Source organism: Psammomys obesus, unplaced genomic scaffold (assembly GCF_907164565.1).
Source record: "Psammomys obesus unplaced genomic scaffold, mPsaObe1.curated_primary_1811, whole genome shotgun sequence".
NCBI lineage: Eukaryota > Metazoa > Chordata > Mammalia > Rodentia > Muridae > Psammomys > Psammomys obesus.
Window position 1 is genome coordinate 29,972,203 of NW_026590062.1, and position 19,159 is coordinate 29,991,361.

General features: G+C 41.6%; 1 protein-coding gene across 1 annotated transcript in view; it reads left to right on the forward strand.

Moving 5' to 3' along the window:
- Nucleotides 1–19,159, forward strand: part of Cfap70 (cilia and flagella associated protein 70) — a 55,422-nt gene that overhangs the window by 15,173 nt on the left and 21,090 nt on the right. The window contains exons 8-14 of the mRNA XM_055606439.1: nt 1,351–1,450; nt 4,696–4,830; nt 7,697–7,864; nt 8,002–8,082; nt 10,674–10,765; nt 16,571–16,631; nt 16,961–17,155. Of these exons, the coding sequence (XP_055462414.1) occupies nt 1,351–1,450; nt 4,696–4,830; nt 7,697–7,864; nt 8,002–8,082; nt 10,674–10,765; nt 16,571–16,631; nt 16,961–17,155 (832 nt within the window). The remainder of the gene's footprint in view (nt 1–1,350; nt 1,451–4,695; nt 4,831–7,696; nt 7,865–8,001; nt 8,083–10,673; nt 10,766–16,570; nt 16,632–16,960; nt 17,156–19,159) is intronic.

Consider the following 19,159-nt stretch of genomic DNA (forward strand, 5'->3'; position numbering starts at 1 on the left):
TGTGTTACTTGAAATTGTTAGCACTTAAGTAAAATTATTTTTATAAATCTATATAAACCTAGGAATGTTTTAAAGAATCAACCACCTGGGCTAGAGAGGTGGCTCAGCTGTTATGAGTACTGGCTATGTTTCTAGGGGACACTGGTTCACTTCCCAGCACCACATCAAGCAGTTCACTTGTGAGGAACTCCAGCTCTGGGGGATCAGTGTCACCAGCAAATACTGCACTGATATGCATAACTCATACAGAGTCACATACAAACACATAATTAACAAAATAAAAACAAATGTACATTTATTTATGTATTATGTACACAGTGTTCTGCCTGCACACCGGAAGAGGGCACCAGATATTGTCATAGATGGTTGTGAGCCACCATGTGGTTGCTAGGAATTGAACTCAGGACTTCTGGAAGAGCAACCAGTGCTTTAACCTCTGAGCCATCTCTTCTGCCCCAAACAAACCTTTAAAAACAATCAATCTAGCCAGGCATGGTTGTTGTAAGTAGCGATTAATATTTACTATTGATATTCTTTTAGTAAAGCTTGCTGTTAATCCTAAACAGCTGTATAACCAAATCACCACACAGAGACTGGGTTTATTTAGTTACCTAGAACATGATGCTGGGCAATAATTACTCCCTCTTAAACCTCCAAGCCATCATAGTTTCCTAGCATTTAGATTTTACTCATTATACTTGCTTTTTATGAAATCTTAGATCTGGTTCATTCTCCATGTCGTTCCAAGGTCTGTCCTCCAGATCTACTCTCCTAGCTCTCATCTGCCCTTTTTCTCCCACTCTTTCCTGTCCTCTGGCTCCTCCCTCTCTTCCTCTTCCTTTCCCTTGCTCAACATTGTGGCTAGTTGCTTTATTTTGGCATGTTTACACAAAGTTGAGACAGGTGATGCTTAGACTAAATATCACAATGCAGTGTCTGTATTGAAACCAAAGAGTTGGGGGACAGAAGTCAGCATTTGAATGAACAAGGGTAAGGTGTATACCAACACATGGTGGCGCACATCTGTAATCCTGGTACTCAGGGGCTGTCTCAAAAACAAAGAGAAATTCACCTGCCTAATGAAGCAGACACTGTCTGGCTCTGTCTTTCCTCTGTCTCTCACACACACACACACACTCACACACACATGTGTTCCATTACTTTCTAGGTAATAGATTTTATTTTTAGTACTTTGAAGTGAAGCCAGGACTAGGCAAGTACTTTCTTTACTACTGAACTCATAGTAGCTCATTTTATTCACAATTTTTTTAAAAAATAAGAATATTTCTTTTTAAGTTATACTGGTCCATGTTTGCATGTAGTACTTATGGGCTGTTTTTTAATTTGCAGTTTCCAGAAGCGAATTGCTGATTGCCGGCTCTGGCCCGTGGAGATCACAAGAGTACCTTTGGTTGCTGTACAGAAAGGAAAAGCAGGCAAACTTGAGAAGGTAAGCGTATGTATCCCCAAAATAAACCTGGTGTAGTGGGTTCTGCCCATGGTTCTCAGAAACTGGGAGACTGAGACAAGGATCATTTTAGACCCAGAGTTGGAGAGCAGCCTAGACAGCAGAGAGAGCCTTCATCTCATGTTTTTAAAATTAGAAGTGACCTATCAAATCAAATCTGTTACTCTGTGTCTAATATGACTTGATGTGCCTGTTTCCCCTAGTTTTCCTTGGACTTTCTTGGTGTATGTACCATCAGTCTCATTTCCCAGGAAAACCAGGATGACTGGTCACTGAAGTTCCCTGTTCCTCACAAATACTTGTTCAGGCCTTATTTTCAGATACTTATTTCTCCTTGACCCTTTATTATGTTCTTACCATGGTTACCATAAGAAATAGTCATTTTTAGTTAGGTCAAAATGAGTAATACGGTTCGATCTAGTAAATTTAGACTTACCTACAAAACGTGTTATACTGCTTGCTAATGTGATAGGATTCGTAGATAAGCCAGGACCCTGGGAAGACACAGTTCTGTAAGCTTGGAGCATGTTCTCTCTCATTTTTCCTGTATATGGCTCATCTTTACCCCTGTGTATAAAAAGTGTGGGGGCCACGAATACACTGCTTTATAGCCTGCACAGAACTTAGCATGACACACAGCTCATAGTGGGCACCTAGCAAGCATCTAAGTTACTTGATTTGGTGTTGAAAAGGCTCTTTTGTGAAACAAAAATGTTGCTACCACAATGAACAAAAGTGAGACTTATGAGGCATGGGTGGGGTGGAAACTTGTCTATTCACTCTGCAAAGCAGTATGGAGGCTCCTCCAAAACTAAAAATAGAGCTAGCATATGTCACAGCTGTACCACTTCTGAGTGTTTGCTCAAATGACCCCGAGTCAACACATTACAGAGATTCTGGCACATCAGTGTTTATTACCGCACTGCTCACGGTAGCAAAGTCACAGAACAAAACCAGGCATTCAGCCACTGAGGAATGGCTTTAAAGATGTGGTTTAAACACATAATGAAATTTTTTTACAGCCATAAAGTATAAAATAATGTCATTTGCAGGAAAATAGATGCAGTCATTTTATAACAATTAAGCCAGTCTCAGAAAGACAAATCCACATTTTCTGTCATCTAGAGTTCCTGGGTTTAATACAGATACATACAGTTACATCTGTACATGTGACATGAAAATAGAAGCAACACCAGTTAGGGGAACAAAAGGAACAAAAGGGAAGAAAGGGAGGGAGGGAGGAGGGTTGTGTGGAGGAGTGGGCTCAGTGTGTGTTATACCCTACTGAACATGTCCTTATGTAACACAGTACTGCATACGATGAATGTTAAAATGAAAATTGTTTTGTTATGTTGGAGAGATGGCTCAGAGGTTAAGAGCACTGGCTGCTCTTCCTAAGGTCCTGAGTTCAAGTCCCAGCAACCACATGGTGGCTCATAACCATCTATAATGAGATCTGGTGCCGTCTTCTGGCATGCATACATGAAGGTAGAACACAGTATAAATAATAAATAAATAATTTTTTTTAAAGAAAATTATTTTATTTATTTTTATTTTGTGGGCTTTGGTGTTTTGCCTATGTGAGGCTGTCAGATCCCCTGGAACTGCAGTTACTGACAGTTGTGAGCTGCCCTGTGGGTACCAGGAATTGAACCCATGTCCTCTGGAAGAGGTACAAATACTCTTAACCACTGAGCCATCTCTGCAGCTTCTTGTTTTTTTGAGACAGAGTCTCTCTACATAGTTCTGGCTGTCCTTGACTCACTATGTAGACCAGGCAAACTTGAATTCCTAGAGATCTGCCTGTTTCTTACCCTCCCTAGTACTGGGATTAAGGGCATGTGCCACCATACCTGCCTCTGAAAATAATTTTAAATGTTGCTTATGTGTGTGATGTACACGCACACATGAGTGTCTGTGTGTGTGGGCACACATGTGCGTGGGAGCCAGAGACTAGCGATGGGTGCTCTCCTTGATGGCGCCCTGACTTGCATGTTGCAGTCAAGTGTCTCACCTTGAACCCAGAGCTCTGCACTGGGGTAGTCCAGCTAGCTGCCTACTCTGGGATTCCAGTGGGGGAGCCCATGATCAACATTTCTGGGTGCACTGGGATCCAAATTTCTCTCATTGTACTTGTGGGGCCTGCACTATACCCACTGAGCCATCTTCCAAAAAGTTTTCAAATAAGGAAATCCTACTTTATCTTAAAAAAAAAAAAAGAGTTACATCACCATGTAACTATTTTCCTCTTTTATTATAATATATATTGGTTAATATCCTTTGGGTTTCAAAGCTATAAAATGTTATGGTAAAAACAAAGGGCTTTTTAATCTTGAATATATTGTTATAGTAGGCAAAATTAAAGAGATTACTTTTAAACTTGGAATTAATGGTTTCTCTAAAATTTTGGTTTTTCTTTAGCATATCTTATGGCAGCTATACAATCATTAAAGGGGCTGGACAGATGGCTCAAAGGTTAAGGGCACTGACTGCTCTTTCAGAGGTCCTGAGTTCAATTCCCAACACCCACATGGTGGCTCACAACCATCTATAATGAGATCTGGTGCCCTCTCCTGGCCTGCAGGCAGAACACTGTATGCATAATACATAAATAAATCTAAAAAATTGAAAAAAGGAATGTATTAAAAATGACATTAGAATACGTTGTTTAACAGCTGATTTATCTTTGGAGTGAGTCTGGATGGAATCAGATCTTATAAATACATGGAAGGCCTGGTTGTGGTCCTTAACCTGTGGCAGGTGTTGCTGATTTAGGAAAATGCTCTTCAGAACCTGAAGAGACTTTTTCTTAGTAAAGCATGCCCTATCACTGAGGGGATAAGCTAAAACATGCTGGTCAGAAGCCATACTGAAGCTCTAGAAGGTTCTGCTCACAGTTTGAGCAGGCAATCTAGTTGCTCTTACGTTCTATAACTATTTTTTCCAAAATTTGACTGTTCTCCAAAGAAGCAGCTTGCTGAAATTGGCTTTGTGGTGGGGTATTTGTAATATTAATTCAGTTGAATATATGTTGACTCAGCTATGGCCTTTTACCTTATTAATCTTACTGGAAATGAAGCCAGGTCCTAAAGTGTCTGTGTAGCAAAGAAACACAGCTGGTTGCTTAGCAGAACTTGTTCCTAGAACAGCCTCTGAACCCCGAGTCTGAGCTTCACACCATCTGCCCCTCTGCTGTAGTTGTGACAACTGTGCTTGTATTTCCTTAGACTGATGATGAGAACCAGCTTTCCTTTCATGGTGTGGCTTATGTCAACATGGTCCCACTCCTATATCCAGGAGTGAAGAGGATAAGAGGAGCTTTCCATGTGTTTCCCTACCTGGATGGGACAGTCTTTGAAAAGGTAAGAAATCCATAAGATGTGTCATCTTAATTTATCCCCCATATATGTATTTGGTTATGTCTTCAGCGCTCATGTCTTTGCAGTGACATCTAGAGCCAGTTAGTGTATGGCATTCACTGCTGTGTACTATAAAAAGGTTTCTTTGATTTAGGCTGAGAGAAGCATTTGTCTTTGAGTATAAACATGCATGTCTAGAAGTCATTTTGGTGCTTTGTTAATTTAGTTTCTCCGGGTGGGTCTATGACCTCTCTAGGTACCAGTTGCTAACTGTGTTTGTATGCAGCTCAGGCTGTTCTTGAACTTCCAACCTTCTTGCCTCTGCCTTCCAAGTGATGGGATTATAGGGTACACCACGATGCCCAAATCAGACAGTTGATCTTATTTTTTTTATTTTTGCAGTTTTAGATCCCCCCAACTTTCCATGAGTATGGATTTTTTATTTTGAGACAGAGTCTCACTGTGCAGCCCTGGCTGGCCCGGAATTTGATATATAGATAAAATTGGCCTCAAACTCACAGATATTCATCTGTCTCTGCCTTCTAAGTGCTGGGATTAAAGGTGTGCATCACCATGGCAGGCCTGAGCATGGTCTTTTGGTATTATTGTTATTGTTGTTGTTGCTATTATTATTATTACTATTATTTAGTGTATGAGTGCTCTGTCTGCATGTACACCTGCATGCCAGAAGAAGACATCATATCCCTTTATAGACAGTTGTGAGCCACCATATGGATGCTGAGCATTGAACTCAGGACTCTGGAAGAGCAACCATTGATCTTAACCACTGAGCCACATCTCAACAGCTCTGATCTTATTTTTACTTGTGTTAGGAAGATGGCTCAAGGGTAGAGGCACTTTCAGGCACGCTTGACAAGCTGAGGTTGATCTCCAGAACCCACAAGATGGCAGGGAGGCACCTTCTCCAAACAGCTGTCTGTTTACCTCTATAGCCCCCCCCATGCACACACACAAATAAAAGTAATAAAATTAAAATTATTTGTTTCTTTATTATATAAAAAAATCTTTAAATTTAAATATATTTTATTATACTCTCCTCCCCTAAGTCCTTTCAGATTGTCTCCCTGTCCCTACCTGCCAAACTTTAGGTTCTTTCTAAAAACCAAAACAAATAAATAAAGCAAAACACACCAAAAAAAAAAAAACAAAAAAAAAAACAAACAAAAAAAAAACCAACCCTATACAACAACAAAGCCAATAAAATAAAATAAAACAGGAAAACAAAACAAAACCACCAAACTATAACTAAATAAAAAGCACACAAAAAAAGCTGTGGAGTAATTAATTGGTCAATCAAACTACTCCTGAGCATGCGGTCTGCCCTGGAGTGGCTGATGTACCCAGTGTCACTCCTTTGGCGAAAACTCATTTTCCCCCTCCCAGCAGGTATAAGTGACAGTTCAGTTGTTAACCTTTACCCTAGTGGTCAGGTTTTCATTAATTCATTCATTTTTAAAAATATAAAATATATATCTATAATAAAATAAAACAAAAGCTATCACATCAAAGTTGCACAAAGCTAACCAACAGAAGGAAAGGAGCCCAAGAGAAGGCACAAGAGTCAGAGACCCACTAGTTCACACATTTAGGAATCCCATAAAAACACTAAACTGGATATATATGGTGCAGACCTGTGCAGGTCCTGGACTTGCTGTTTTACTCTCTGTGAGTTCATGTAAGTTTTGTTTAGTTTATTTAGACGGCCTTGTTTTCTTGGTGTCCTCCGTTGCCTCTGGCTCTTATATTCTTTCTGCCCCCTCATCTGCAGGGTTCCCTGAGCTCTCTGGGAAGGGATTTGAATGGAGACATCTCATTTAGGACTGAGTGTACCAAGGTCCTCACTCTCTGTGTAATCCCTGTCTGTGGGTCTCTGTATTTGTTCTTATATGCTGTAGGGGGAAGCTTCTCAGATGATGGCTGATTAAGGCACTGATCTCTGAGTATAGCAGGATGTCATTAGGAGTCATTTTATTACTATTCTTTTTTCTTTTTATGTTTAGATCAGTCTTATTTGTTTTTACCTTAGGTCCTGGGCTATCTACTCTCTAGTTCTTGGTCACCCAAGTAGCGTCAGAAATAGGTTTCATCTTGGGGAATGGCACTTAAGTCCAGTCAGTTATTAGTGGGTTGCCCCCACAAGCTTCCTGCCACCGTTGCCCTGGGATATCTTGCAAGCATTATACCATTGTAGATCAAAGGTTTTGAACTCACTCTGTAGACCAGGCTGGTCTCAAACTCAGAGATTTGCCTGCCTCTGGCAAGGTGTGTGCTACCACTGCCTGGCTGATTTCTGTTTAAAAAGAAGAGTCTGCTACTCACCAGGTGTGCAAATGGATGATGGATCTTCCATAACTTTATTATAATAACTGTCTTTACAATGAGTATCTAATGAATTTTTATTGTTAAATTTTACAGGGTGTTACTTTCCCCTAGAAAACAACGTGACAAAATTGACTGTGGTTTGAACCACACCAAAGTTTTATTTAAACTTTAAACTTGCCTTGTTCTTTCAGCTAATTTGATAAGTAAATAGTAATTAGACAAATACTGTCTCTTTTATATAAATGAATTGTATAATTATTCAATTATAAAAATATGTGTCAAAGATGCAGTCTCCCTGATGACTGGAATTATGTGTGACCCCAAAACCAAGTGCGGCTGCAAGATCCCTCCTACCTCTTTAGGCAGCAAGGAGGCCACTAATTTTTCATGGTGAGCATATGTGTTCTATAAGTGAGGAATGCAGCAAGGTTCTTCAGGTGTCTATTCTGGGTGCTGAAATGATCTAGATAAAACGCTTCCCTGGAGAGGCCCCATTACCCATTGTTCTTCACTTGCTTCCTTTCAGACCAAATGCTTGTTCAGCTTATTCAGGGACACTGGGCACCATATAGTTCACAATAATAAAGCAGGAGGACTTAACTCTCCATTGTCTAAGCCTTTTTCCAAGAACCTGAAAGAAGAGAAACCAATGAAGGACAAGGATATAGATGGACGGATTCGGCCTGCAGATTTGGTAGGCTCCTGAAACCTTATTAACAGATGTTTATACTCATTTACTGCCTGATGAGTTGTATTGATGCATTTTGCATTTTAATGTCCTTACTACTATGAAGGCCATGAAAGATGTTTTGATTTTCTTTTGTGTTTCAGCAAGCGCCTAGTATAAAATCCCAGAGCTCAGATACCCCTTTGGAAGGTGAAACCACCCTGAGCCACAATCTAGAAGGACAGGTAACTATGCTCAACATTTTGTTTTATTTTTCCAGGCAGGGTTTCACTGTGTAGCCCTGGCTATCCTGGAACTCGCTCTGTAGACCAGAGTGAACTCAGAGATCCACCTACTTCTGCTTCCCTGATTGCTGAGATTAAAGACATGCAACACCACGCCTGACTCAGAATTAAACTTTTATCTTTTTCTAATTCTGTATGATGCACCATGAGGGATGGAGAAAAAAATGCATCACTGGCAATGTTTGTCTGTCTGCCTGCTTTCTGTCCGGACTGCGGCTTCTCACCCCCCCCCCCTTTTTTTTTTGAGACAGTGTTTCTCTGTGTAGCCTTTGCTGTCCTGGAATGTGCTTTGTAGACCAGGCTGGCCTCAAACTCAAGGAGATCTGTCTGCCTCTGCCTCCCTAAGTGCTGGGATTAAAAGCGTGCGCCACCCAGCCCAGCTCGATTGCAGCATTTCCAACTATGCCCGGAACTTTGGTAGTTGCTCTAACAGAAACACGAGTGTAAGTTCTCAGCAGGCCCAGAGGAGACAAACCTGACTATCTATTAGGATGGAATGAACCCAAATACAGTGAAAAGACAACCTTTGCCCAGTGAAGATGGAGACAGAGGCATTCCATGGCCAGAGAACAACTTGAGTCAAGGCACAGAGAAAAAGCTGTGGATCAATGGAGGGTATAATGTAGGAAGGATGCAAAGAGAGGTTCTAGAAAGAAGGGGCAGGTAGGAAAAGGAGTCTGGAGAACCTAAGAAGCTAGCTGCTCTGCAGAAGCTTCACTCTGCAGAGCCTCTGGAGCAACATCTTGCCTCTTCCCAGGCTGGGCATCGGATACAGCATCTAATGAATTCTGGGTAAGCACTCTACTACACGGCTACATCCCCTGTGCCAAAGGTTTTCAACCCATAGAAATCATGATCATATTGGATGAGGAGTTGTGTTGCAAGCCAGAACTCCTGTTCGGCTTGTTCGGGTTTCAGACCGAAGGTGGGAGGGACCTCGGGCTTTCGTATAGCGCGCTTGCGCACTGAGGACAGTTTGACTTGAGGAAAGGCTACAGGAAAGGAAACCTGCGACCTGCAGAGACCAGGTTTTGGGTTTGGGGCGTTTGTGGGGACAAGGAGATTGATGAAAAAAAGTTATAAGACAGTTCAGATTTCAGGTATTGCTTTGTGGAAAGTTGACATCATTAAGAGAAATCTCAAGAGGAGACATGGATACAGGAGAGAGAGCTGTATTTAAGATGTTGATAAAAGTAAGTCTTGGTCAATGTGTTCAGCCAAGTTGATGAATGCTGAGAAGACTTTCATATAAGGACGTGGAGATGGCAGATGCTGAGACTCATAACCAAACCTTGGGCAGAGTGCAGGGAATCATATGAAAGAAGGGGAGTTAGTATGACCTAGAGAGGACAGGAGCTCCACAAGGACCAAATATATCTGGTCCCAAGGGTCTTTTCTGAGAATGTTTCTCCAACCAAGGACCATGCATGGATATAACCTAGAACCCCTGCTCTGATGTAGCCCATGGCAGCTCAGAATCCAAGTGGGTTCTCTAGTAAGGGGAACAGGAACTGTTTTTGACATGAATTCAATGGCTGGCTCTTTGTCCTCTCCCCCCCTCCCCCCAGGGAGAAGCAGCCTTGCTAGGCCACAGAGGAGAACTTTGTAGCCAGTCCTGAAGAGACCTGATAAGCTAGGGTCAGATGGAAGGGGAGGAGGACCTCCCCTATCAGTGGACTTAGAGAGGGGCAGGGAGGAGATGAGGGAGGGAGGGTGGGATTGGGAGGGAATGAGGGAGGGGGCTACAGCTGGGATACAAAGTAAATAAACTGTAACTAATATAAAAAAATAAAAATTTAATTAAAAATAAATTTTATAATAATAATAAAAAGGACTTGAAGATAGCACTTCTACATGAGAGGGCTGCTGGAGGAGAGAGTGACATGCATTTAAAGTAGTTCCAAGAGAAGTGTGAGGGAGTTCACCAGGCATGGTGGTGCACGCCTTTAATCCCAACACTGGGGAGTCAGGAAGATGTCTGTGAGTTTCAGGCCCTGGTCCACTTAGTGCCAGGCCAACTAGGGCCCCATAGTGAAACCTTGCCTCAAAAAAGGAAATAAGTAATTAAAGAAAAAAATATGTTCAACAGAATCCACTGGAGCAGAAATTTCCAAGAACAGACATGAAAACAGTTTCTTCCATGAGCCAGCCACTATTGCTTACATTCTATGTAAAATACTTGAACCACAGAGATCACACTACATATGCAGTTTCTGCACATATTTTTCTCAGTGTGTTATAAGTAGTACCTGATGTTACTGATGTTACTAAAAATGTTTCAGTACTGTCTTTTTAAAAATGACTTATGCATTTTATGTGTATTGGGTGTTTTGCCTGCATGTATGTCGGTTTGAGGATGTCTGATCCCCTAGGACTGCAGTTACAATGGCTGTGAGCTGCCTTGTGGGTGCTGGGAATTGAACACGGGTCCCCTGGAAGAGCAGCCAGTGGTCTTAACTGCTGAACCATCTCTCCAGCTCCCATTATTGTCATTTTTAAAATGAGATTAACAAATAACATTGTCTTTGCAGCAATATTTAGAAGCGGGGACATACATTGTCTTGGAGATCCAGCTGGACAAAGCCTTGGTTCCAAAGCGGATGCCAGAGGAACTGGCCAGAAGGTATGGAGCGTTTATTCTCCTATTTGACACAGTTTAGGAATGAAGAAGAGGCTCTCAGTTTGTTCCCAAAATGTAATTCCCCCTGTCCTAAGAAACAATGTTCTTATCTTTGTTACAAATAGGGTTTATTCTATTATTATTGTTTCCTCGTTGCAGACATCATTAAATTTTTAAAGTTCACTCTAGCAAGAAAATATAAAGCACTCAAATTCCTACTATGTTGTAACAGTATTTTCACACCTGGTATCTGTCTAGGAGTTGCTTTAAAACTATATATTACACACTCATGCACATGTACATATATGTAACTCTTGAAAGCTATTTTTTAAAGATTGATTTATTATGTATACAGTGTTCTGTCTGCACGTATTTCTGTGTGCCAGAAGAGAGTACCAGATCTCACTATAGATGGTTGTGAGCCACCATGTGGTTGCAAGGAATTGAACTCAGGACCTTTAGAAGAACAACCAGTGTTCTTAACCTCTGAGCCATCTCTCCAGCCCTTGAAAACTATTTTTACTGTACCATCATGCTTTGTTTATGTGTTACTATCTTATCAGCAATCTAAATTGTTGGTATAAAATGGCCCAAAGTATTTTTGTATTTTTAAAATCTTTATGTTTATCTTTTTTAAAAGTAGGTCTTGCTAAAGGTTTGTCAATTTTTTCTATTTCAACTTAATTTTATTTATTTGTTTGGTTGGTTTTTCAAGATAAAGTTTCTCTGTGTAGGCCTGGCTGTCCTTGAACTCACTCTGTAGACCAAACTGGCCTTGAACTCACAAAGATCTGCCTGTCTCTGACTTCCAAGTGCTGGGATTACAGGCGTTGCCACCACAGTCCAGCAATTTCATTTTATATGTACCAGTATTTTGCCTACATACATTTATGTGCAGGTACTCTTGGCTTTATTTTTAGGGTTTGTTTTAATTGTGTGTCTGTGTGTGTGTGTGTCTGTGTGTCTGTGTGTGTGTGTGTCTGTGTGCATACACACACCCTCACACATAAATTTAAGTGACTGCAGAGCCCAGAAGGTGTTGGATCTCTTTTTTTTTTTTTTTGGTGTTGGATCTCTTAAAGCTATGGTTACAAGTGATTGCGCTATGCCTGACATGGTGCTGGGAACTGAATTCAGGACCTCTGCAAGGGCCATGGAGCCCTCTCTCCAGCCCCAATTTCTTGCTCTTTAAACTGAAACATCTTTTAAAAATCTTGGTGGGTTTCCCTGTATTGTTTTTCTCTTTCCTATTTTTTTAATCCATTCTACTAATCTTTTGTTGTTGTTTTGGATTTTCAGTACAGAGTTTCTCTGTGTAGCTCTGGCTGTCCTGGACTCACTTTGTAGACCATGCTGGCCTTGAACTCACAGAGATCTGCTGCCTCTCCCTCTCCAGTGCAGGGATTAAAGGCATTCACCACCACTGCCCAGCTTCTACTAATCTTTTTAAACCTTCCTTCTGCACACCCTGGACAAAATTTGCTCTCTTTTTTTTTTTTTTTCCTCTGTGATTAAAGTATATAATTAAGTTTCTGACTTGGCTTTCTTCTGCTTTTGTTTTGTCTTGTTTTAAGACTGAGTTTCATGCATCCTGGACTGTGTAATGAAGGGCAGCCTGGGACTTGTGACGCTCTTGTCTCCACTCCCTCAGTTGTAGGCAAGCACCACCAAACCTGGTTTTAGACAGGTAGCCACCAAACCAGGGACTGTTGCATACGAGGCCGATATTCCAGCAACTGCTGCGCCCTCAGCGCCTCTCTTCCTCTTTAATGCAGCTGTTTAGAGAATTCCCTTTGGGGACTGCAGTCACCACATTTCATAAATCGTGGAATGTTGTGCTTTGTTTTCACTTAATTTGCAGGTGTGTGCCGGTGTGTTTGTGAGCATACTCCTGTATGCTCACATGTGGGGTGGGTGCGCCCACCCCTGCGCGCTAGGTGAGTGTGTGTGTTTGCACTATAGGATACTCACGTTCTCATGTGTATAGTTATACTCATCCGTGTGTGGATTGTATGTGTGTGTGTTTGCACTATAGTATACTCATGTTTCATATGTAGTTATACTCATCCGTGTGTGGATTGTATGTGTGTGTGTTTGTGCTGTATACCCCTGTATGCAAAGCTGTGTATATGTGCACCCATGTGCATGTGAGAAGGCCAGAAGGCAGTCTTTCTTAATCACTTTCACCTTATGTATTTGGTATTTAGACTTTATTATTATTATTATTGTGTGTACATACACTCCATGTTGCGTTTGTGATCTGACTCTAGCTTTGTAGAGCTGGTGTCCTCATCTCACCTTTATATAGGTTCCAGAGATGAAACTCAGCTTTCCATTTGCTCAACCATGTTTGTAGCAGCTTTATTTGTAATAGCCAGAACCTGGAAACAACCCAGATGCCCCTCATTGGAGGAATGGATACAGAAATTGTGGTATTTTTACACAATGGAATACTACTCAGCAATTAAAAACAAGGAAATCATGAAATTTGCAGGCAAATGGTGGGGTCTAGAAAAGATCTTTCTGAGTGAGGTATCTCAGAAGGAGAAAGACACACATGGTATATACCCACTCATATAGACCTATAAGATAGGATAAACATAATGAAATCTATACACCTAAAGAACATAAACAAGAAAGAGGACCCGGGGTAAGATGATCAATCCTCACTTAGAAAGACAAATGGGATGTGCATTGGATATAGGAGAAAACAAGTAACAGGACAGGAGCCTACTGCAGAGGGCCGCTTGAAAGACTCTACCTAGCAGTGTATCAAAGCAGATACTAAGACTCATAACCAAACCTTCGGCAGAGTGCAGGGAATCATATGAAAGAAGGGGGAATTAGTATGACGTGGAAAGGATAGGAGCTCCACAAGGACCAAAGATATCTGGGCACAGGGGTCTTTTCTGAGACTGACACTCCACTAAGGACCATGTATGGATATAACCTAGAACCTCTGCTCGGATGAAGCCCATGGTAGCTCAGTAACCAATTGGTTTCCCATAGTAAGGGGAACAGGGACTATCTCTAACAGGAACTCAATGGCTGGCTCTTTGACCTCTCCACCCCCCAAGGGAGGCGCAGTCCTGCTAGGCCACAGAGGAGGACTTTGCAGCCAGTCCTGAAGAGACCTGATAAAACAGGGTCAGAGGAAAGGGGAGGAGGTCCTCCCCAATCAGTGGACTTGGAAAGGGGCAGGGAGGAGATGAGGGAGGGAGGGAGGGTTTGGGAAGGAGTGAGGGAGTGGGATACAGCTGGGATCCAGAGTTAATAAAATTTAACTAATAATAAAAAAAATTAAAAATTATAAAAAAAGAAAGAAACTCAGCTTTCAAGTTTACACAGCAAGTGCCTTTACCTACTGAGCAATCTCCATGGCCTCACCTCACTTTTTGAAATGGGGTCTTTTCACTCAACATGGAACTTAACATTTCAACTAAACTGCTGGACCCTGCTACTTCCTGTTCCCTACCCACTCATCTGCACCCCTAGCCCCAGAGGTGGAATACACCCCTGTCTCTTGCTTTTTTTATGGTGGTGCTTTTACATGAATGATGGGATTCAAACTCAGGTCATCATCCTACTTGCACTACAAGCACTTTCATCCATCGAAACATCTCCCAGGCTCATTCACAGAGCATTATAAACTGTTATATTAGAATGAAGGTTAACCCATGTGATCCTTCTACTCAGAAACTATCCTGTGTGAATCCTTACAAAGACCCACAATGGCCTACATATTCTGCATCTGCTTTGCCTTCGTATCTTCAGTCATACTAAACCAAAGTTTTTCTGTTCCTCACATGTGAGGCTCATTTTTTGTTATTGTTGTTTGTTTTGTTCTTGAGACAGGATCTCACTGTGTAGCCCTGGCTGTCATGAACTCACTATGTAACGCAGGCTGGCCTTGAACTCACAGAGATCCACATGCCTCTTCCTCCTGAGTACTAGGATTAAAGGCATTTGCCATGTGTGCAGCAAGCCTTTTACACTGGCTGCTGCTTTGCCTGAAATATCCCTATCCTCATGCAGCTTTCTCTTCCCTTGGTCTTTGCCTGGATAGTATTAGTGAGAGCTTCCCTGGTGATGTGCGCTCCCCGGCTCCCCCAGCCTGGACCCCGACATAGCTCTGCCTTCATGCATCATTTCCTCCATGGCATGTGCTTCTACTGTAGTTATCTCAATGTTTTTTTTTCCCTACCAGAAAGTAAGCTCCATGAAGGCAAGAATCTTGTGTTGTTTAGCTCCATCCCCAGGCCTAGAAAAGCTCCTAATGGACAGTAGGAACTCGCCATATATTTTGAATGAATTGGTACCTCATCTCTGGAGAGGAAACTAGAAGACTGACAACAAAGCTGAAAGGAGATACTTTGCAACACATTATCCCAAGTGTTTTTTATTGTTTAGATATATTCTTTATTAAGATAAATGGATTAAGCCAGGTATAACGGCACACACCTTTAATGCCAGCACTTGGGAGGCAGCAGTAGGCAGATCTCTGTGAGTTCCAGGCCAGCTTGGTCTACAAAGTGAGTCCAGGACAGCCAGGGCTTGATACACAGAGAAACCCTGTCTCAAAAAAAAAAAAAAAAAGAACAACAACAAAAAGATAAATAGATTAAAATTAGAAACCATTAACAGTCCTATACAATTATTTAAGTCCTATTAAAGAAAAGTTGAACTTGTACAATTGATGATCTGAAGGCAGTACAGTATATTGACAGGAATCTGAAACTATAAGGAATCAGAGCTAGCCGATTTATCCTTTGTTTTTGTTTGGTTGTGTTTTGTTTTTGTTGTTTGTTTGTTTGTTTTGAGACAGGGCCTCCGAAGCCCAGATTGGCCTCAAACTTGTCCTGCAACTGAGGCCATCCTTAAGTTCCTGGTCCTCTTGTTTCCATCTTCCAAGTGCTAGGATCATAGGTGTGCGTCACTATGCCCAGTCCTCCTTGTAGAAAGAGAAGACAGGTGTTTTGGTATGTATTGTTTTGTAGTGAAAAGTTATAGAGATGGGACTAGAGAGATGGCTAAGTGACTGACAGCTCTTGGCTGCTCTTTTGGAGGACCTGAGTTTGGTTCTCAGCATTCATATGGTAACTAACAGCTGCTCTTAACTCCAGTTCTAGGGGGTGTGGTGCCCTCTTCTGGCCTCTTTTGTGTCTCACAAGCATGTAGTACACATTTGTAATTGCAGACAAAACATTCATACACATAGAATAAAAACATGTAAATATTTGTTTGTTTGTGTGTTCGTTTGTTTAGGGTTTTTGAGACAGGGTTTCCCTGTGTAGCCTTGGCTGTCCTGGACATCACTCCATACACCAGGCTGCACTGGAACTCAATAGGTCCATCTCTGTTGCGTCATGAGTGCTGAGATCAAAGGCATGAGCTACCACCACCCTGCTCAAACAAGTAAATCTTAAAGAAAAAAAAAAGTGTTCTCAGCGCCTGATAGTATTTTTGTAATTTAATAATACAATTGTATAAATTATGATTATGAACATACTTTTCATCCTAGGTGGAAAGAAAACAAATTTCCAAATCTATGTCCCTCCAGAAACAAGACAGATATGGATACTCATTGTTTTCCAACCCTTAGTCCAGAGGCCATTTAGCAATACTTAAAAAAAAAAAAGTGTGAGGATAAAGGCAGGGCTCAAATCAGTACCTTCTTACATACTGTTCAGATCTAGTGTTTTAAGTGAGAGAAGACTGTGCTCAAGTGCAGTAGAGAGACAGATATGAAAGAACACAGGCCTGTAGACAATACAACTTTTCTTGTTTTGTTTCTTTTTCCTCATACAGGGTCAAGGAAATGATACCCCCAAGGCCACCTCTCACCCGCAGGACAGGAGGAGCTCAGAAGGCAAGTGTTAATGGGCTAGGAGCCGGTGGGTGGGGACTGTGAGGATAATGAGGCATTTGAAGGCAACATGAGCTCTTCAATGTGGCTTCCTAAGGTGCAAGGGAGTTGGGGACGGAGGGGTGGATGAAGGGTTGGGGGGGGGTTGTACACGGGTCTTTGGTGCTTCACAGGCTTTCATTCAGTTCTGCTTGTGATCAGTAAATTGCGTGCAGTGTGTAACCTGGCTCAGTGGAAAAGCTCCGCTTAAAGCTAATGTGGTTTGGGACTTGTAATCCATCATCTGGGTATCCTTCAGGCCTGTTCACTACCTGGCATTGGTTGTTTCCCAGGCGCTGAGTGACTACCACACACAGATAAAGAGCATCTCCAGAGCCATCCTGGATGAGTATCACCAAATGTTTGGAAAGCAGGTGGCTAAAGAGGGGAGTGACATAGACAGCGAGTCCTTGGAGGAGCAGAAGTGCCAGCTCAATTACGAGCTCAATTGCTCTGGAAAGTACTTCGCTTTCAAAGAACAGCTCAAGGTAAAGAATGCATTTCTTTAGTTAGTCTATCAGCCAGTGGAGCCCCTTCCATACATACATGTTTAAATGTTTCTGCTCTGATTCTGCTTGGCTACATTTTCTGGGAGAGAATGTCAGAAAACAATCTACTTCTGCAGTCTCAGGGTAGTGTGGATTTATTCCAAATGCGAGAGCCCATAAGACCCAGTCTTCCCTTGAGGCTGGGCAGGGCTGAAAAGCAGACTTCACCCCCTCCACTAGCAGAAATTATGTTCATGACACTATAACTAATTCTCTATATCTCTCACTTAAGTCTCCTTGTCTGCAGAACAAGAGCTGATAGTTGTGCCACACACCTGTAATCCTAGCTCTTAGGAGGTAAAGGATCAGGAGTTCAAGGCCAGCCTTGGCTATGAGGCCGGCTCTGGGCTATGATAAGAACTTGTCTCATTTCCCTCCCACCCCACCCCCAAAAAAAAAGAAAGAAGAAAAAGAAAGCAAAAAAACAAAAACAAACAAACAAAAAAATAACAAAAAACAAAAAACAAAAACCTAGTCTTTAAAAATAATAATAGCTAGCCTCTATTTTCAGAGCATTGTTTGGGGGTGAGTTATTTTTGAGCAACAAGAGATAATAATCTTATCACATGGTGCTATTTTGAGTATTAATATGATGAAGGCTTTAGAAAAAAAAAACAGCAGCTTCTAGGCTGTACCAACATGTAATGCATTTATATAAGTCTCTCTACATCTGTGCTATATGTGTTCTAAGATCCCCAGTAGGAGCTCAGAACTGTGGGTAAGTTGCTGCAGAGATAGCCTAGCAGTTAAGAACACTGGTTCCTCTTCCAGGAACCTAGGTTTTGTTTCCAGTACCCACATGGAGGCTCACAACCATCTATAACTCCAATCCCAGGGAACCTGATACTCTCTTCTGACCTCTGTGGGCATCAGGCACACATGTGGTGCACAGACATATATACAGGCAAAACACCCATACACAAAATATAATAAACAAGTAAATAGTTTAAAACTGTGGGTAATACTGAACCTTGTTTGTTTTCCTACGTTTTTGCTTGTGATTTTTTTTTCACCCTAAGGAAGCACTTGATGGCTTCTCTTTGGTATAGCCAAGCTGCTAGCATCACTCATTGCTGGTGCTTTGATGCCTTTATTACATTCAGTAGGGACTGTTGAACATACGTGTCATGGTACCTTGGCTGTCAATCTGATAACATGTCTGAGTACTTAGTGCTTGGTATCCTACACAGTATGAAATGCTAACCAGAGGGCTTTCAGAGCCACGCACTGGACACAGTGTGAGAATTCTGTACCTACCCAGAACAGAGCTCAACCTAAAGCTTATGAATTGTTTCTCTCTGAAAATTTCCACTTGTTTTCAAACTGGACCATAGGTAACTCAAACTGTGGCTACAGAAAGACTACTCTATTTTCCTAAGTTTGTTTTTAGGTAAAGTCTGTCTGTACAACTATGGGTGTCTTGAAATATGGCGCTCTCTCTAGGCTTTGTCATCTTAGTATTTGTTGGTTTTATAGGCATGTGCCACCACATGCAGTTTTATGTAAGATTTCAAGCTTCTTCTCTTTTCTTGGTTCATGTTCTCAATCGCCATCTAAAGTATTATGGCAATACTGGAACTATGTATTTACTTAACAAATGAGGAAACTGAGGTATCAAAATAGAATATATGATGGCAGGTGGTAGTGGTGCATGCCTTTAATTCCAGCACTTGGAAGGCAGAGGCAGGAGGATCTCTGTGAGTTCAAGGCCAGCCTGGTCTACAGCGTGAGTCCAGGACAGCCAGGGCTACATAGTGAGACCCTGTCTTGAGAAATAAAACAATAACAAACAAACAAACAGAATACATGAGGTTGTACAGTGACAATCTTTAAACCAGAATTTTATTCTCTAGCCTCAGACCTTACTTCTTCCTTTTTCCCTTACCCCACATGACTTCTGGGAAAGATTCAATTCACAAACCTACTCTAAAGGGTTTTTTTTTT